Below are 21925 nucleotides of genomic sequence, written 5' to 3' on the forward strand. Positions count from 1 at the left end.
TCTGGGTCAATAAGAGGCAATGATAAAGAATTTGTTCATCCTGGCATTTTTCTCCTTGACCTCAAGCTGCTGTACTATTCTTTTTCTTATTGAAGTATAGTTGATATACAACACTGTATATACGTACAACAGTGATTCACAATTTTAAAGGGTATACTCCATTTATAATTATAAAAAATAGGCTATATTCCCTATGTTGCACAATATATCCTTGTACTTATTTGCTACATAGTAGTTTGTACCTCTTAACCACCTATACCCCGACACCTTGCACTTCCCTCCCCCTCTCTCTCCACTAGTAACTACTACTTTGTTCTCTACTCCTGTGAGTATATTTCTTTTTTAAAAAAATGTATTCACTACTTTGTTTTATTTTTTCAGATTCCACACATTTGTTGTTGTTCAGTTGCTAAATTACGTTCGACTCTCTGTGACCCCATGGACTGTGTGTAGTACGCCAGGCTCCTCTGTCCTCCGTATCTCTGGAGTTTGCTCAGAATTATGTCTATTGAGCTTGTGACGCCATCTAAGCATTTCATCCTCTGCTGCCCCTTTGGCCTTTTGCCTTCAATCTCTCCCAGCATCAGAGTCTTTTCCAATGACCCAACTGTTCGCTTCGGGTGGCCAAAGTATTGGAACTTCAGCTTTAGCATCAGTCCTTCCAATGAACATTTAGGGCTGATTTCCTTTAGGATGGACTGGTTGGATCTCCTTGCAGTCCAAGGGACTCTCAAGAGTCTTCTCCAGCAACAACAGTTTGAAAACATCAACTGTTTAGCACTCATCTTTCTTTATGGTCCAACTCTCACATTCGTACATCACTACTGGAAAAATCATAGCTTTGACTTTCTGAACTTTTGTTGGCAAAGTGACCTCTCTGCTTTTTAACATGTTGCCCAGGTTTGTCACAGACATCGAAGGAGCAAGTGTCTTATAATTTCATGGCTGTAGTCACTGTCCACACAGATTCTGCAGCCCAACAAAATAAAATCTGTCAGTGCTTCCACTTTTCCCCCTTCTCTTTGCCATAAAGTGATGGGATCAGAAGCCATTATCTTAGTTTTCTGAATGCTGCGTTTTAAGCCAGTTTTTTCACTCTCCTATTCCACCCTCATCAAGAGGCTCCTTAGTTCTTCTCTTTCTGCCATTACAGTGGTATCATGATAACTGAGGTTGTTGATATTTCTCCCGGCAATCTTGATTCCAGCTTGTGATTCATGCAGCCTGGCATTTCGCATGACCTAGTCCGCATAGAAGTTAAATAAGCAGGGTGACAATTTACACCCCTGCTGTACTCCTTCCCCAGCTGGGAACCAGTCTGTTGTTCCATGTCCCATTCTGCTGCTTCTTGACCCACAGACCCACAGGTTTCTCAGGAAACAGGTAAGGTAGTCTGTTACTTTCATCTCTTTAAGAATTTTCCACAATTCATTGTGACCCACACATATGTGATATCACACAGTATATGTCTCTCTGACTTATTTCACTTAGTATAATGTCCTTCAAGTGCATCCATGTTGCTGTAAATGGCAAAATTTTCTTCCTTTTTTAAGCAACATACCACTGTATATCTACACCATATCTTCTTTATCCACTCATGTGTTGATGGACACTTAGTGTTAGTTACTCAGCCGTGTCAGACTCTTTGTGCTCCCATGGACTGTAGCCCATCAGGCTCGTCTGTCCATGGAATTCTCTACCAAGAATACTGGAGTCGGTAGCCAATCCCTTCTCCAGGGGATCTTCCCAACCCAGGGATTGAACCTGGCCTCCTGCATTGCAGGCAGATTCTTTACCGTCTGAGTCAACAGGGACACTTAAGTTGCTTCCACACTGCAGGAAGATTCTTTACCAGCTGAGCCACAAGGGAAGCCCCTAAGTTGCTTTCATATCTGGGCTACTGTAAATAATGCTGTTATGAACACTGGAGTGATTGTATCTTTTTGAATTAGTACTTTTTATTCTTTCAGATATATATACCAGGAGTGGAATTTCTGGGTCATAATTGTTGCACTATTCTTACACTCATTGATGGCATTCAACTGAACTTGAAGTGAACATGCTGTTCACAGATATCATCATGCAAAGGACTTGCACGCTTCACGGATTTTCCTCCAAATGTTCACGTGGCTCACTTTATGTTCTAATTTTCTTACATTAGTTTATAGTAGCTTGCAATCATGGTTTAAAGAAGAAACAGATCAGTATCCTCTTTCTTGATAAAATTACTAAGTGGAAATCTGAATCCACAGACATTAAAAAAAAAAAAATACCCAGGCAATCTGCAACAAATTTCTGTTGCATATCCTATAAACATTAAGCAGCTGAACACAAAAGTAGGCCCTATAAGTACCTGCTGAATTGAATCTAATAACAAAGACCCTCTTGAGCCTGGAACACAGGAGCGCTGTCAAATAGCTAACCAGCAGCATCACTGTCAAAATACAGAACTTTTCTCCAAACATGCAATTGTTATTCTTTGCTTGAATTTAAACACTCTATATTCATATATTTCTAGCTCAGGTAAGTATGTTACATAAATTATTTTTATACAGTTATAATAAGTGCAGTAGTAATTGCCATTTTAAAAAATGAACAGCAGATAAATTCCCATCATACTCTATCAAGGCTACTCAAAGAAAAAATTCAGGATGTAGGCCTTTAAAAACCACTTTAAGATTAAGGGCAAGGTCTGATAATATACTGTGTTCCTAGTACCCCAGAGATCCTACCGCTGAAAAGGCAAACACCAATGACCATTCAAATAGGACCTAAAATAAATAGCTACACTCGCTGCATCTAAACCATACACTAGGAGACACCTACCACTAGAGGGCAGTCAAGATCTAACTATAGATTAAAAGTATACATTATAGTAAGCTGGAAGGCAGGCTCGTCTCTTGAAAATTTTACACTTATCTAGAATCCTTTAGGTGTATCTACTAACTTTATAAAATCACTGATATTAATCAGTCATTATTTAACCTCCTGGTATAGTCTCTAAGTAAGCAATTCAAATCCTGATAAAACCTTGTAATGAATAAGCATAAATGACTTTTCCAAATATGTTAAAATATTATTTAGGATAATTCTCCAAAGATAGTACAATTTCAACACTGAGTTCGTATTCATCCTGGACTACGTAAGTCAGCATTCTGCTGACTAATAGAAAATAAATAATAACCCTGATGAAATACATAAGGTCGAGTATTCTGGTCATATGCGAACAGCCGACTCACTGAAAAATACCTGGTGCTGAGAAAGACTGAGGGCAGGAGAAGAGGGTGTCAGAGGATGAGATAGGTGGACGGCATCACCAATGCAATGGACAAAATAAACTTGGGCAAACTTTGGGAGATGGTGAGGGACAGGGAGGCCTGGCATGCTGCGGTCCCTGGGGTCGCAAAGAGTTGAACACGGTTGGGCAACTGAACAACAACAGACTCAATTTTAACAAAAATATTATGCCCTAAGGTAAGGTACACAATCTATATTCAAACTGGATAACCAACAAAGGACCTACTGCATAGCACACGGAACTCTACTCATGAGTAAAGCGGCAGCCTGGAGGGGAGGGCAGTTTGAAGAACGGATACATGGATATGTATGGCTGAGTCCCTTTGCTCATCACCAGAAACTACCACAACATTGTTAACTGGCTATAACGCAATACAAAATAAAACATTTAGTGTTTAAAAAAAAAATTTATGCTGTTAATATTTCTGATGTCAGCATAACAGTATTGCCAGTTACAAACTAAAGTTTTAAATTTTATCTTAGTGATCAGACATTTTGCTTCATTCCATAAATCACCTCACATCTATTTTTTCATTTGCATTTTTCACCATCCTTGTTCTGAAGATCACAATTTCCCAAAAGCCTCGCAACTGGTCTCTCTATCCAAGCACCCTCCCCCTCCCATCTGTTCCCTCCCTCTGTTGTCACAGCGGTACTGCTGCTGGGCACTCTAACCATAAATCAAACTTCTGCTTTAAAACTTCCTGAGGCTAGAACTTCTCATACAAACTTACCATGTTTATAGCTGGGGTTTTCAAAATAGTCCATATTTTAGCCTAATCCTTCTATATCCAACTATTGCTATTCTCTGTCCACTTACACTCTGTATCTTAGCCTAACTTGACAATCAATTGTCCCTCATCTCTTTCTGTATTCAATTATATCAGGTACACTTCCCCTCTGGCAAGAATGCTCTTTCTACCACCAATCCCAACCAAGTATTTTGATCTCTCTAACGGTGAACTCAGACACTGTTTCTCTAATTGGAAAATGAATCTTTCTTATGTGTGTTCCATAGCTTTCAGTGACCACACATGATAAACAGAATAGACTCCACAGAACAAGTTAAGAACATTCATCAAACAAGCAGCAACAAGTGTAACAACAATTACAACAAACATAATAACAAATCCTGGAGGAAGGGTGGATCCAGAGCTGCCTCATTTTATTGTTTAAAATGTTCAATTTTCAACAAAAATAATGAGACATGCAAATAAGAAAGTATGTTTTATATATATGGCGGGGGGAGTCAATAGAAACTGTCACTGAGGAATCCCAGATACTGGACTTTAAGACAAAAATGTTAAACTAGCTATTTCAAATATATTCAAAGAATGAAAAGAAATATTGTCTAAAGAACTAAAGGGAAATATGAGAAAAATGTCTTACCAAACAGAGATTATAAATAGAGACTGAAATTACTTTAAAAAGAAATTCTGGAGTTAAAAATTATAATGACTGAAATTAAAAATTCTCTAGAGGGGCTAAACAACAGGTTTGAGCTGGAAGAAGAAAGAATCAATGAATCTGAATAAAGATCCACTGAGATTATTAAGTATGTAAAGCAGGGGAAAAAAAGAAAAAGAAGAAAAATAAGCAGAGTCTTACAGACCTGCCAGATGCGGCAGGCCTAACAATGTACACATAACGAATATCTCAGGAGAGGAAAGACAGAGAGAAAGAGGCGAAAGAATACTTAAAGAAACACTGACAAAACATTTTCCAAATTCGGTGAATAAAATTAATTTACAGATACAAGAAGCTCAACAAAATCCAAGTAAGATAAACTCAAAGAAACATGCAATGCACATCACAGTCAAACTACTGAAAGACAAAGAGAGAATCCTGGAAGCACCAAGAAAGCAGCAGCACGTCACATACAAAGATCCTTCATACAAGTAACAGCTGATGCCTCATTTGAAAACATGGAGACCAGAAGGCAATGGGGTGAATATACACAGTGCTGAAGGGAAATGCAGCTAGAATTCTATGTTCAGTAAATCTTTATTGTTCTCTCCAAGGCTTCTAACATACAGCATCACTCTTTCACTTTTCCCTCTTAGAAAATAACCTCACTTAATATTTCAACAGAGAATTCTAACTAAACAGTAACAATTCCCCTAGCTTCTTCTTGATTTTCCATAACATAGTTTACTGCATCTTTTAAATCCTTGCTGCTCCCCCATCAAGCTTAGTGGTGTGTGTATTCTTCTTATGTAAGGCCAAACCTTTTACCTGTGTTGTAAACTTCATTTCCCCACCCTTAATCATCCTCAGATCATGCTTCATCAAGTTTCTCTCCTTTATTTTCAACCTCCCCTTTCCTCTGATTCTTCTTCTTAGAACCAGAAACCATTTCTTAAAAATGTTCAAATTTCTCCTATTTAAAAAATGGAAAAATGTAATCCTCTCTTTCTCTCTAGCAATAGTCTCAGCTACACACACACTCACACACACGTGTGTGTGTGAATACACAAATGAACATGTGTGTGTGAGTGTGTGTAAATTTAGTCTTGGTTGTTGTGTATAGTTGTCTCAAACACAGCTCAAACTGAAATTCAACGTGTTTAAAACCAAACTCAGCATCTCCCCGATTTCCCATCTCTGATTGTTCCAAAACCATTCCAGACACCTCCTTCATCTTTCTACCGATTCTATCTCTAAAGGTCAAACAAGTCTGTCCTATTCTCTCTATGCACAGTGCTGGTTAAGTTCAGGCCTTTGACACTTGTCATCAACACCAAACTGCTGTCCTCACCTTTCAGTTTGTGCACTTTCAGCCCATTCTCCAAAGAGAAATGGAATGATTCCTTCAGCTGAAAAACCTTCTGTTTCAGTCTCTGCCTTCTCTCCTTCATTTCCTTCTACTTCTCAAACTCTACTTGACATGCAGTCATGCAAACCCAGCTGAAAATCCCCAGGTGCAGTCCTTCCTTGACTGCCAAGCCTTCACACACTACTCCCTCTGTCTGAACAAATGAACCTGACTGATTCCTACTGACTCTTCTAAGTAGATGGAAAACACATCTCCAAATATTGTGTCACACTTCTCTTCAAAATCTGTGGGCTTAAGTGTGAGATGCATTTAGTGACTCACGTCCAACAAACAGAATATGGTAGAAGTCATTGCAATATGCATTGAGGCTTCTTCCTTGCACTATCTCTTAGATTACTCACTCTGGGGTAAGCCAGCTGCTATGTGAAAGCACTGAAGTATCTCTGTGAGGAGGTCTTCATGACAAGGAACTTAGGTCTCTTGCCAATATACAGAGAAAATCTGAGTCCTTTAACCAATAATTACGCAATTGAACTGTCTTAGCAGCAAATCCCCCAGCCCCACTGAAGTCTTCAGATGACTGCAGCCTTGGTGGACTTGACAGAAACCTCAAGAGAGGCCACGATCCAGAACCACCTGAATAATCCACTTGTGTGCACGGGCTAAGTGGCTTCAGTCATGTCTGACTCTTTGCGACCCTATGGACTGTAGCCTGCCAGGATCCTCTGTCCATGGGATTCTCCAGGCAAGAATACTGGAGTGGGTTGCCATGCCCTCCTCCAGGGGATCTTCCCAACCCAGGGATTGAACCCACATCTCTTATGTCTCCTGCATTGGCAGGCGAGTTCTTTACCACTAGCACCATCTGGGAACCCAATGATACCCATTCACAAATACCTAAAAGATAGAAACTTTGAGATCAACAAATGTTTGTTGGTTTAAGCCATTAAATCTGAGGGAGGGAAAAGTTACACAGCAGTAGATAACTAATACATATCCTCTAAGAAGACTTCTCTGACAGCTCAGTTAAACCACTGCTGTGATACTTGGGGATTAATGCTTACATCACACAAAAGTGTGAAAAATTTAGCCTACTTTCCCTGCCTATAATGAAATCTACCTGTGGGCAAACTTTTTCATTCATTGTTGAATCTAAGCAGAGTAGATGTTCAATAACTACATATTAAAATCAAATGGAAATGAGGATGATCTGAAATAGGCAAGTAATATGAAACTCAAAGATGGCATGATGGACAAGATGACTTGATGGACAAGAGATTGAGCAAGCTCTGGGAGTTGGTGATGGACAGGGAAGCCTGGTGTGCTGCAGTCCATGGGGTCACAGAGTCAGACACGACCGAGCAACTGAACTGAACTGAAGCTGCTTTTCTTCCTTCTTGAAATTCCTATAAGTCACAAGAAAGTAGGGAAGCATAACATACTAATATATTGCTTCACTGATGTGTTAAAGCAAAATTATATTACACTTGTAAATAATATGTATGTAAATATGTATGTCATCAGAATAACATCTTATTCAGCATCCTCCTGAATATAGTTCTCACTAAAAGTGAATGTATCAGATGTATATGACACGATTTATGCCCATAATTGATAATGTCTTTAAATATAATCATCATTATTTTTCTCTAGCATATACTGCATGTTTCTTTATATAGGGTAAAATGTATTCTCCTCCTTGAACACTGACTGCAATTAACTAATTCCTTGAAAACTCAAGGTTATTGTTAGAGCCATCATTAATCATTTCTCTGAGCTGCAGTGGGTTTGTTTCTTTACTGTTTTCTCTTTAATTAGCTGGCTGTCATCTATAACTTAAGAACTGAGTCAGCTTGACATTGGCAGCACTCTACATAATTTTCAATGCTCAATCAGAAAAGTAATGGTATAGGAAATACATATAAATAGGGTAAATAACTTCCAAAATGTTTTAAATAAAGCAGAGTTAGGGAAGGAAGTGAAGAACACACTACTAAGAGTCTAGGCAGCCAAAATATAAATATTCATGTAGAAAGGGATAAAAATAAAATTGGAGGATATCAAGTGGTTGCTGTATTAGACTTTAAAACCAATGATGATTTTTTTCACTGAACCTTTATTATCATCATTATAACATTTTTCCATCAGAAAAGATAAAGATTGTCATCTCTCCTATCTAATACTATCTAGGGAGATACAAAGGTAAGAAAATATAAAGTTAGAAAGAGGCCCCAAAACATCTATGACTATTGTACACTTGCTAGATATTTATTGTATGCATATTAGATATATACCTAATAGAGTAGTTGAATCAAATATTTTTAAAGTATGGAAAATACTGGAAAATGGTATACTATCACAGGCATTCTTAATGAATATTTGTATGCTCAATATATCCAACTGTTCATTAAAGAGTGAGTTTAATAGGTCATTACAAAAATGGTTTGTAGATTTTTAAAAGCAGGAGCTCTTAACACTATTACTAATGATCGAAGTTCTCCATAGGATACCATAGTCACTAAGAAGATGTAGGAAAAGATATTTGCAATTATGAGAGTTTACTCATAATAATTCATGAGCGGGTATTTGTAAGGCTTCCTCAGACAACCACTTTGCCTTATTGCATTTCTTTTTCTTGGGGATGGTTTTGGTCACCACCTCCTGTACAGTATCACAAACTTCCATCCACAGTTCTTCAGGTACTCTGTAATCCCTTGAATCGATTATTGGGAATAGATTGGGATTCTCTTGAATAGAATCCCTTGAATCTATTGGGAATATACATAAATGTCTGAAAGTGTAGCCAAAAAATGAAGATAATTTATCCCTTTTTTGCCAAGAGAACATGCTGGTCATAGCAAATATCCTCTTCCAACAACAAAAGAGATAACTCTACACATGAACATCACCAGATCATCAATACTGATCAGATTGACTACATTCTTTGCAACTGAAGATGCAGAAGTTCTGTTTATAGTCAGCCAAAACAGGTCTATACAGCTCCTTATTGTAAAATTCAGGCTTAAATTGAAGAAAGTAGGGAAAAGCACTAGGCCTTATGATTATACAGTGGAGGTGACGAATAGATTGAAGGGGTTTTGGAGTGAACCAAAACTTCTTAAGTGAACAATGCAAAGAAATAAGAGGAAAAACAATACAATGGGAAAGACTAGAGATCTCTTCAAGAAAACTGGAGATACCAAGGGAATATTTCATGCAAAGATGGGCACAATAAAGGGCAGAAACAGCAAGGATCTAACAGAAGCAGAAGAAATTAAGAAGAGGTGGCAAGAATACACAGAAGAACTGTTAAAAAACGTCTTAATGATCTAGATAACCACAATGGTGTGGTCACTCACCTAGAGCCAGACATCCTCGAGTGTGGAGTCAAGTGGGCCTTAAGAGAAGCATTACTACAAACAAAGGTAGTGGAGGATGCAATTCCAGCTGAGCTATTTCAAATCCTGGAAGATAATGCTGTTAAAGTGCTGCATTCAACACGCCAGCAGATTTGGAAAACTCAGCGGTGGCCACAGGACTAGAAAAGGTCAGTTTTCATTCCAATTAATTGCAAAGAAAGGCAATGACAAAGAATGTTCAGACTACCACATAATTGAACTTATTTCACATGCTAGCAAGATCATGCTCAAAATACTTCAAGCTAGGCTTCAGAAGCACATGAACTGAGAACTTCCGGATGTACAAGCTGGATTTAGAAAAGGCAGAGGAACCAGAGATCAAATTGCCAACATACCCTGAACCATAAAATAACCAAGGGAATTCCAAAAAAGAAAAAATCTACTTCTGCTTCATTGACTACATTAAAGCCTTTGTGTGGATCACAACAAACTGGAAAATTCTTAAAAGAATGGGAATACCAGACCACCTGACCTGTCTCCTGAGAAGCCTGCATATGAGACAAGAAGCAACAGTTAGAACTGGACATAGAACAACAGATTGGTTCCAAATTGCAAAAGGAATACATCAAGGTTGCATGTCGTTACCCTGCTTGTTTAACTTATACTCAGAGTACATCATGTGAAATACCAAGCTGGATAAATCACAAGCTGGAATCAAGATTGCTAGGAGAAATATCAACAACTTCAGATACACAGATGATACCACTTTAATGGCAGAAAGAGAAGAGGAACTAAAGAGTCTCTAGATGAGGGTGAAGGAGGAGACTGAAAGAGATGGCTTAAAACTAAATATTAAGAAAACTAAGAAGATGGTATCCAGTCCCATTACTTCATGGCAAATAGAAGGGGAAAGGGGGAAAGGTGGAAGTAGTGACAGATGTCCTCTTCTTGGGCTCTAAAATCACTGTGGATGGGACTGCAGCCATGAAATCAGAAGACAATTGCTTCTTGGCAGGAAGGCTATGACAAACCTAGACAGTGTGTTGAAAAGCAGAGAGAGTACTCTGCCAACAAAAGTCCATAGAGTCAAGGTTATGGTCTTCCCAGTGGTCACATACAGTTCTGAGAGCTGGACTATAAAAAAGGCAGAGCACCAAAGAATCAATGCCTTCAAACTATGGTGCTGGAGAAGACTCATGAAAATCCATTGGACAGCAAGGAGATCAAACCAGTCAAGCTTAAGGGAAATCAACCCTGAATACTCCTTGGAAGAACTGATGCTGAAGCTGAAGCTCCAGTATTTTGGTCACCTGATGCAGCTGACTCATTGGAAAAGTCCCTGATGCTGGGAAAGACTGAGGGCAGAAGGAGAAGAGGCATCAGAGGATGAGATGGCTGCACGGCATCACCAATGAACTTGGACAAACACTGGGAGATGGTGAGTGACAGGGAGGCCTGGTGTGCTGCAGTCCATGCAGTCAGAGAGTCGGACATGACTGGGTGACTGAACAACGACACAGGATAAGCATATATAAATATCCACTTGTTACACGTAATAACATTATATAAATATCAGCAATCATTACTATTTAAGGTTGAACTTCTATGCAGAGATACTAAGCTAAAAATATTAGTCATTAGAGAATATCCAGCATAGATTTTAAGAGTTTTCTACCAAGAAATATAGGCACTGCAAAGAAACACACAGAGCTCATGTCATTTTCGGCAGTTTTAAAATATGGATGTTAATACAACTCAAACCATAGGAGAAAATGATTAAGGGGTTGACTATCTTAAACCATATTCTTAAAAAGTATTATTCAAAGGAAATGTGTTCTTCATAGACCCTTTAAAAATCCATATATTCCACACATTTATTGAGTGTCTGTTCTAGAGTGTTTTCCTTCAAGCAAAATATTGCACTAATTAATTACTATGGCCTATATGTGAGACTCTAAATAATGAAGATTTAGAAAACACTAGCTCATCATCCTAAATTTACAGTAAGTTTCCCACATATGAACGAGTTCCATTCTGAGAACACGTTGACAAATTTAATTTGTTCATGAGTTCAACCAAGTTAGCCTAGGCACTTAACTAACATAGTCAGTTATATAGTATTGTAATAGGTTTAGAATACTTTCCACACAAATAATACATAAAAATAAACACAAAAATTAAAAGATTTTCACCCTTACGTTACAGAACTTTGAAAAGTACAGTAGTACAGGACAACAGCTGGATACAGGGGTTAGCGAACAGGCAAGACGAGTTACTGCTGGAGGAGGGACAGGAGGTGGAAGCGGTGGAGCTGAAGGACCCTCAGCAAGAGGAGATGGGGGGCAAGCTTCAGCATCACTCACGCCTGAAGTGACTGGGCATGTGAACCCACATTCGCATCTTTGAAAGTTTGCAACTTGAGGATTCATATGCAGAGGACTTACTATTCTCCCATAAACAACTAAAACCAGCTGTTCTGAAAGAGAGCTGGTGAGGTGGGTGGGACTGAGGGGCAATATCAGAATCACAGAATTAACTGTGTCCTCAGACTCTTCAAGAAGGTAAACTCATTTCTTCCCCTCTGCAGAAGCACCAAGGTCCTCAGTCACTCTGATGAGAGATGATCTAGTCCTTTAAGTGTCCTTCAGGACAAAAGTTCGCTAAACTCCTGGCCTGCGTCACATACTTCAAATAAAGGACTCTTATCTCACACTCCCTTTTATCCATGCATTTGGCTTTTAAGAATTTACAATGTGATTTTTCAATGAGAGGAGAAGAAAGTGAAATGGAAATACCATGATCCTGATCAGGTGCCTCCAGGTTGTAGCCATATCCCAGGAGTGTGCGTACAGCCTCACGGAGGCTATCCTTATTGGATTTCTTAGTTCTGTCATCTAGAAGGGCATAGGGAACAAGCCGAGGGTTTCTTCTGTTCTTTACATCCTACAGGAAGGAAAAAAAAAAAGGTATGTGATCATCAAAGGACAACCAACAGCATTTGGAAATCAGCCACCAAATACATCAAAATATAAAGTGTCTGAAGGTAGATATTGCGCTTTCTACCTTCCCTTTGTCTTTCCAGGGTGTAGGAGTTAGTGAAATACTACCAGTATGAAGAATCTATCAACTGAGTGACTGATCAATGTAAATCAGGCTCTCTCCATGAAAAACAAATGTAAAATAACAGTAATAACAAAAACCAACTTCAATGATCTCAATAACCATCATCCATCTGTCAAGATTGCAAGGCAATGGGCTAACTTAAGAGAACCTACCATTTCCTTGCCCAGTTGACTGACAGGTCTTTGTTACAAAAAAAGCCTAATTAGTAACCATCATCACTCTGATTTTTGAGTCAATGTACAACACAAAGCTGCTGTCCCTTCCTCAGAGAAAAGTCAGTGTGTGACGGCCACCACACAAACTCAAATAGCTTAAAAAATAATAAACTGACTCCATCAACTGGTGAACCAGGTAATAGCGGGAGCATTACAAGAACTGCAAACCTCACAATTTTTTATAAAAGAGGCTCCAAGTTTAAAGCATGATTAAAATGGCAGTGACCAAGCAAGAAGATAGGCTATCTTACCATCTTAACAAAAGAATACATAATTTAAGGGTAAATTCAAAAATCTGGGCAGTGGAGATGCTCCAAGACTGCAAGTCTTTCTAACACTTAAGAAATTACTTCTTTGCATTCATTTGTTGCTGCAGATTTGATCAAACTTTCCATATTCCAGGAGGCATGCTGCTGCTGCTGCTAAGTCGCTTCAGTCATGTCCAACTCTGTGCGACCCCATAGATGGCAGCCCACCAGGCTCCCCCGTCCCTGGGATTCTCCAGGCAAGAACACTGGAGTGGGTTGCCATTTCCTTCACCAAAGCATGAAAGTGAAAAGTGAAAGTGAAGTCGCTCAATCGTGTCCAGCTCTTAGCAACCCCATGGACTACAGCCCACCAGGCTCCTCTGTCCCTGAGATTTTCCAGGCAAGAGTACTGGAGTGGGGTGCCATTGCCTTCTCCACCAGGAGGCATATTCAACCTCAATTTATCTTAGCATGAAGAACAATTTGGATGCTGTAGATATTCCCAAACATTCTCCAAAAAATATTAGCTATTTGGTGGATGGCATTTGTTCTGGTTAGGGAGGAACAAGGAAAACTATTTCCCAATTTCTTCTTCCCCTTCTCTAGCAAATCTGTAGTAAATACCTTATACTGACTACCTGACCATTTGGACCAGAGTTCAAATCATCTGGGTTGCTTACTGGGGAATCCCACTCCAAAGCCAGCCCCAAAGAAAAAAGCACCATAAACAGCTTCAAGCCACATTACCCAATGTCTGTTAGTTATTCTCATGAGTGTGACCATTAATAGAGATCCATGGACTTGCCTGGTGGGCGGGCGGTTAAGAATCTGCATCCCAGTGCAGGGAATAGGGGTTTGATCCCTGGTCTGGGAAGATCCCACATGCCACAAGACAACTAAGCCTGCATGTCTTACCACTTACCAGCACCCATCCCTTTCAAAATGGCTGCAATCCCCCAGCTTTTCCTAGAGAAAAATTAACAGGCCTCTGATGAATCACACTTTCTGGATATGGTGTTCTGGGGATCTGATTATACGAAGAAGCTGCTACAGGGGTTTCCATGCACATGAGTGCTTGAAATCTAGTGTGCTGGAGACACAGAAGGAACTCAAGCAAACACCTGCTCTCAAGAAGTTTACAATCCCATGCTGAACCAGACTATTTTAAATAGAGGATGATGAAAAATTAAAGACAACGCTCATTCAGATAACCCAACAAAACTGTGTTTTGTCAGTGGGGAATGGGGTGGAAGCTGGGAGAAAGGACGGAGAAAGTTCCAAAGAGAGCTTTGGCCAACTCAGACAGAACCCTGTGCTTTTACAAAGAGGATCCACCTGCACAAGGAAGAGATGGAGAGCAGAGGGGTCCTGGTTTGCCCCACAGACTCATGTGATCTGCAACGCAAGGGAGCAGTCCTTCGGCAAAAAAACAGTGAGGACTGCCCAATCCCCCTGTGGCATGTGGCTCAGGTTCTCACACACACACACAATGCTGAAGCCGGCTGAGTACTGATGATCTCCTCAGTTACAACAACTTTAATTCAATACAAGAACAGCTTATTTTATGAAGTAAATCAAGGCTGTGCAGTTTTCCTTAGCCTTTGAAATGACAAAAGTTGTGGGCTAAGAAGAATGTTGGAAATATCAAATCAACATTTAGTCTTTATCCTGCTGGTAAGTAACAATCCAGTTTAGTCCTGAAAAGCTTTAAGTAAAGGTACTGCCCACCACGAGCTGCCAAGAAGTACTGTAACAAGAAAGAGGAGAATTTGAGCTCTGGAGGCAAAAAGGCTTGATTCCCATCCCAGTTCTGCCACCTGGGTAGCATTGGACAAACTGCTTTCAGGCTCCCCATGTATCATATGGGAATTGCAAATAAAAATTGTTCATCCTTCATGGAATCTTTGTAAGAAAACACACATAAAATTCTAGACATAGTGACGGCTGTTTAACAATAATAGCTGTTTTGTGTACTATTTGTTAGGTGCTAAGCCTTTCTCATATATGCTATATATTGAAATTCAATAATTTAGTGAGGAAGAAACAGTGGCACAGAGAGAATTTAAGTGGCCACTCCAAGGTCACACAGTCACTAAGAGACAAGGCTAAAATATGCTCTGTTTTGCTGTCCCCATACACACCCATTGTCTGTCAGTTATTCTCACGAGTGTGACCATTAATAGAGATCCATGGACTTGCCTGGTGGGCCGGCGGTTAAGAATCTGCATCCCAGTGCAGGGAACAGGGGTTTGATCCCTGGTCTGGGAAGATCCCACATGCCACAAGACAACTAAGCCGGCATGTCACAGCTGCTGAAGTTTGTGCCTCTAGAGCCACAACAAGAGAAGTCACTGCAATGAGAAGCTTGCGCACTGCAACTGGAGAATAGCATCCACTTACCATAACTATAGAAAGCCCAGGCACAGCAACAAAGACCCAGAGCAGTCAAAAATACAATTTAAAAAAAAAATTTTAAAAATAGAGGCCCACAATTCTGAAATCTAGAAAAAGAAATTTTTTTAAACTAAGTTTAATAAAAACGCAGTTGGTGGCAAAAAATGGCCTGCATTGATGCAAGGCTGTTGATAATCTTTTTTTCTCTCTCCTGGTTTCATCAGTCTACACTGCTGAACAAAGAATAATTTATACATAGTCTGCTGCTCTGCTGAGGGCACTATGGAACAACTTCATTTTACCACCATTCAAAAAATCTGGATTATGAAATTCATCTGGCCCAAGGGGCATTAAATGTGACATTATGGACCTCTTTTATTAATTTATCTTGATACTATCACATTTTACATACTTAAAAACAATCCTAAAAATCAATCTCAGAGAAATGTCACAAAACCACGTTATAAATCAGTGGTCTGGAAACGTTCACTGGGAGCCTCATGATAAAAACCAGGCTTGAGGACTGACGTCCTGGGTCCAGCAACAAACAAGTGCTTCAGTGCATACGTGCGTTAAAGATATCTATATGATGTGAGTTTCAATATAGTCATTATTTAATCTCTCTGTTACAAAGTATACTAGTCCCCACTTAGGTCAATTTCAGAGCATGTGCTGTAGAGCTAAGGTCCCACATACCTGTTGGATGCCGTAGGTCCAGCCCTGTCGAATCCGATCCCGAGCCCACACGTTATGAGCATTTTCCGCCAACTTGTCCACCATAGCCTCTTGAGATGGGGTGAGTTTGATAAAGCTCAGGTCCATTGGGGCAGGCTTGTATCCACTTGTCAGTTGGTAACTACAAAGCAAAGCCAAAGACATAGACAATAGGCCTGTCCAAAAAAAATCAAGGTTGAGAAATTCCTATATTAATCTTTTAACTCCAATTGTTTCTAATTTTTATTGTTCCATAGACCACAGTGGGCTTCCCTGGTAGCTCAGCTGGTAAAAAATCCACCTGCAATGCAGGAGACCCCAGTTCAATTCCTGGGTTGGGAAGATCTCCTGGAGAAGGGATAGGCTACCCACTCCAGTATTCTTGGGCGTCTCTGGTGGCTCAGCTGGTAAAGAATCCGCTTGCAATGTGGGAATGTGGGAGACCTGGGTTCGACCCCTGTGTTGGCATGATCCCCTGGAGGAGGGCATGGCAACCCACCCCAGTATTCTTGCCTGGAGAATCCCATGGGCAGCGGAGCCTGGAGGGCTACAGTCCATGGGGTCGCAAAGAGTCAGACATGACTCAGTGACTAAGCACAGCAGAGCACAGCCCACGGTGGTGACCCGTGGTGATATGCTTTCACTTAAACTAAAAACTCATCCGGTGGAAAAGCCACCTGATCTTTATGTTTTCACTTTTATATCACCAAAACAGAAATGAAGCAACACCTCTCTCTCAAATTTGAGAAGCATTTATCATTGTTTGTGTCCCAAACGTTGATGCTTTCGTATAGCATAAATCAAAGTATCAGTAATTAAAATAGTTAATGAATTTCTCTTTCTGTTAAGTCCTCAGTTTTCTTCAACATTTACTTGTTATATTCATGTAATATTTATTTCAGGAATCTGTGTATCCTTTCAGACACAAGCTGTTCATTATTCTACAGGGGAATTCTAACACATTCATACATTATTTTTCTATTGCCATTCCAAGTTACATAATTTAGGAAGCCTCTAGATAAGACAGAGACTAGAAAATACCAGGCATGTAATCATCTAAAATATGATTAAGGCCTGGATTTTAGGGAATGCTTACCAGAGGCTATTTCCACACTTTGAGCTAGAGAAGAAAGGTATCAAGACCAGTATAATTTTTAATTTGGGGGGAGAAATAGAAAATTGAAAATATAAAAATTTTCAGACTTCCCTCATGGTCCAGTGGTTAAGAATTTGCCTGCCAATGCAACAGACACAGGTTCCATCCCTGTTCTGAGAGGACCCCACATGTTGCAGGGCAACTAAGCCCATTTGCCACAGCTACTGAGCCCATGCTTTAGAGCCTGTGAGCCCCAACTACTGAAGCCCATGTGCCCTTGAGCCCATGTAGCCAAAAATAAATAAACAAACAAATAAAATTTTAAAAAGAAAGAAAATATAAAATTTTGCACACACATTTATTAGGGCGATATGACTGCTACATGCACACACACACACACAGAGACATCCGTCTCATCTATTAGAGAGACTGGCACAAAGCCTACTGTACAGCTGGTTCTCTTTCATTCTCTGTCACTGTTCCGTCCCCTTCCATCAACTGTGCCTTGGGGTCAGGATCTGCTTCTGATCCATTTTTCTAATTATCATTATACTTAGAAGAGTGCCTGGCAGAGAACAGCCTTTCGATCTATAGTCTTCAAAAGGACTCACTTTATGTACAAAACGAATATAAAGAGATACGCATCTTCATCTCAAAGATTCTCCTTTGGTGCAAACAAAGTAAACAAAACTTGCCAGATGATTACGCTAAGTTAAAAAAAAAAAAAAAAAAAAAAAAGACCAGAACATGAGAAAATGGTCTAAGATAAAACTATAAATAATCTTTATTCTTCTAATTATTCTGGATTATGGCTAGCCAAATTAAAAGGTAAGCTCTTTAGTAACAAGGAGAAAACCTAAGATAGTGCCTGATATGTGGTAGATATTCAATAAAAATCTGCTGACTGAATCTGTGTATGACAGAAATAAATAATTTAAGGTTGAATAAAGTTGACTTTACCTTAAATAACTTCACTATACTTCATTGAACTTCTACTTCATTATAAGACATCTTGCATTTTATAAATGATTTATCTATAGGCAGAAGTCTTAAAGAACTTTTTGTTTTGTTTAAGTAGATCAGATTGGTCTGGCAATTGCAAAACTTGTGGCTAATTACTACCTTATATCACTTCATTTACATCCACAGTTGAATTTACTGACATGAAATTTTGTTCTGTTTTAAATCATTAACAATACATTTTATTTTTCTATAAAGAAGCCACATGGGACTTCTGAATCACTCATACAAATCACTGTCTTTTATAGAATCTGTATATTTAAATGGACATATCTGTCAACTGTAAGCACAGTCTATATTCAAGTTCTCACTTGGAAAATATTTTCTTCAAGAAAGCACTCAATACATTTCAAATGTACCAAGAGGTGATCAAGCCCAGCATCATCTAATTTCCAAGTTTAACATTATTTGCTGGACGAAGAGTTGGGGGCAATGATAAAGAACTGGGTCTTTTGTACTCAACCCCTTCCCACTTCTGTTTCTCACCCCTTTCTCCTGAATTTCCCCAGTATCACCCAGCACATAATTCTCTTTCTTCTCTAATTTTCCCGTGGTCCTGATCCCTCCTAGCTGTGACAGACAGGCTCAAGTTTTGAAGGTACTCTGTGAAGAACTGATTACAGCCTACGCCACCTTAGTGAGTGATATATGTTTTCTAAAAAGAGGAAAGATACTTCTCTTGTGATCAATTCTAATAGTAGACTTGTCAGCAATGTCAAAGGCAGAGGAATTTTTGAAGGGTATTTTCTACAAAAACTTACAGATAAATTCTATTAGTGTATAGTAGAACTACACATTCTACTGTATTTCTGTAGAGTAGTATGACATATACTATATGTACATGCCATAATTCTGGCATAAGCATTTCTCTTTACTTTCTAAATTTTTCTCTCACTGTATACAATATCTATTAGAGTTGCTTTAGTTTGCAATCACAATGAAAGCCTATGGAGATTCATTTGCATCTACTGATTTGAAATGACCCAATAATTAATTCACATTCATTTTCAGATGTAGACTACGATTCATTCTACCAGCTTTCCTTCATAGTCTAGTGTAAGAAAGAATTTAAAGTTTCAAGTAGTACTTTTAAATGATGAATAATCCCATTCAAATTGAAGTTATTAATTCCCATTTCACCTGAACCTTATTTCCACACTGTTGTACTTCATCTTTTACAGTGTAAATAAATACAAATATCTTTGAAATTAAGACTTCAACCTCAATATGTTAAAAATGGTAACATCATGAATGCTTTTATTAGTGGCATCAATAATGACTTACAAAATCATTCACAGGACATAACAAAGAAAGAATCAAAATCACTATACCAAAATGAGATTTTTAAAAGTACATAAGTGCACTTTAGCAAATCATGCCCATTTCATCTTATTAATACAATCTAACTAGGTACATAAAGATCAACCAACTACTAATAGAAACTATTTTCTTTTTGTGATTGGAAAAGGACAAAGAACGAAGCTTTTGAATAAAATGCAATCGAAGTGAATCTTGGAAGCTAAATAATTCCAAGTAAAGTTTCAGATTGATTTCCAGAAATTTAAAAGAAATAAAGGAAAGATTGCTACAATTCTTCGGAAATGGGATTTTGTAGCCCAAATACTAGGGAAAAGGCATGTCATTAGTAACTACACTAATAGAAAACATGCTTAGCTCATATTAAAGACATCTATGTAGTACATCCTACCTTTTCAAGCTTTCAGGGAAAATTCTCCCAGAACCAATCAATAGGTCTCTTTCTTCTGTCATGTATTTGTCTAGTAGGTGTAGTTTTTAACTTCCTTTACTTTCATATTCTAAGATGCAGGACCATCAATCATTTTGCAAATTTAGGTTATGAGGAATATATATGGTACTAAACAAATACATTCAATATAGTCATTTTCAAAGTGTCAAAGTTCTTTTGTAGTTACTAGCTGTTAGTTTTATTTGATGTAATATATAATAAATATTTTTTTGAAAGTGAGTTTAACAAATCACATAAAACTCTCTGAGCATCAGTTTCCTTACAGCAAAATTTCTTCTAAAAAACTTCTTTGCCTGGTGAGGGGGGCAGGGGTGGCGGGGGGAGGACTGAGGAACCGCCAGTTTCATTTGCATTGAATTACCAAAGATGTAAGCAAACAACCGATAATACTTGGCCCCAGGGGTGAACTGTCATACAAAGCAGCAATTCGATTCTGTGCTTCATTCCCACCTGACCCACATTCTTTCCCCAGGCAGGAATTATAAGTGAGTTTTTAAAAAAAGTGTTCAGTATAATGTCACTAAAGGGCCAATTAAAGTAGTGCAACAAAAACGTGGCAGACACAGAAGTACAGAACAGACTTTTGAACTCTGTGGGAGAAGGTGAGGGTGGGATATTTCAAAAGAACAGCATGTATACTATCTATGGTGAAACAGATCACCAGCCCAGGTGGGATGCATGAGACAAGTGCTCGGGCCTGGTGCACTGGGAAGACCCAGAGGGATCGGGTGGAGAGGGAGGTGGGAGGGGGGATCGGGATGGGGAATACGGGTAAATCTATGGATGATTCATATCAATGTATGACAAAACCCACTGAAATGTTATGAAGTAATTAGCCTCCAACTAATAAAAAAAAATAAAAATAAAAAAACAAAAACGTGGTAGAATACCAAAACAAGAAGGCTAAGTCTTTTCTGTTTTTCCAGCCTCTCCCACCTCTCAAGCTTTCTTGTTTAGTATGAATCAGAGTAAATGAAGCTTGGAAGTCATTACATTGTGAAAGATGCACAGTAAACATGAAAAGATTATGTCCAAGTTCAGTGGATGTTAGCTGTAAATTTCAAAACCAAATCAGTCCTCCAAGTACCTTGGAACAAATGGGAAAATCTCAGATGACTGCACACCACAGATACTCAGAACAAGTTTTGCTAGAAGCACAGCTACTAAAAATGGAGCTGGGTTGACATTCTCAAAGAAAGGAGACAGAGAATATTAACAACAACAACAAAACCTCCAGAAAACAAATACAGAAGAATAATTTCAGTTGAGAAATTAGAAGGAATCTGCTTCTTCTACTACTTTTGGGAAATTAGAAGGAATCTGTTTCTTCTACTCCTTCACTTCTTCTCTTTACATGTATTTTAAAAACTCATTTATTTACTTATTTTTTTGGCTGTCACTAAATGGAAACAATGACAGACTTTATTTTTTCAGGCTCCAAAATCAATGCAGATGGTGACAGCAGCCATGAAATTAAAAGAAGCTTGATCCTTTTGAAGAAAAGCTATGACAAACCTAGATAGCATATTAAAAAGCAGAGACATTACTTTGACATTACAAAGGCCCCTCTAGTCAAAGCTATGGTTTTTCCAGTAGTCATGTATGGATGTGAGAGCTAGACCATAAAGAAGGTTGTGTGCTGAAGAATCGATTCTTTTGAACTGTGGTGTTGGAGAAGACTCTTGAGAGTCCCTTGGACTGCAAGGAGATCCAACCAGTCAATCCTTCAGGAAATCAACCCTGAATATTCATTGGAAGGACTGATGCTGAAGCTAAAGCTCTAATACCTTGGCCACATGATGCAAAGAACTGACTCATTGAAAAAGACCCTGATGCTGAGAGAGATTGGGGGCAGGAGAAGAAGGGGATGACAGAGGATGAGATGATTGGATGGCATCACCAACTCGATGGACCT

The 21925-nt window shown here is 38.9% G+C and overlaps 1 protein-coding gene across 12 annotated transcripts in view; it reads right to left on the minus strand.

Annotated features, from left to right (window-relative positions):
* Positions 1-21925, minus strand: part of RYR2 (ryanodine receptor 2) — a 794016-nt gene that overhangs the window by 308945 nt on the left and 463146 nt on the right. For all 12 annotated transcript variants that reach the window (XM_043925904.1, XM_043925902.1, XM_043925903.1 and 9 more), the window contains exons 26-27: positions 16109-16268; positions 12228-12375 (exon numbers count right to left, since the gene is read on the minus strand). In XM_043925904.1, coding sequence (XP_043781839.1) covers positions 12228-12375; positions 16109-16268 — 308 coding nt within the window. The remainder of the gene's footprint in view (positions 1-12227; positions 12376-16108; positions 16269-21925) is intronic.

The sequence above is a fragment of the Cervus elaphus genome, chromosome 15 (genome assembly GCF_910594005.1).
Source record: "Cervus elaphus chromosome 15, mCerEla1.1, whole genome shotgun sequence".
NCBI lineage: Eukaryota > Metazoa > Chordata > Mammalia > Artiodactyla > Cervidae > Cervus > Cervus elaphus.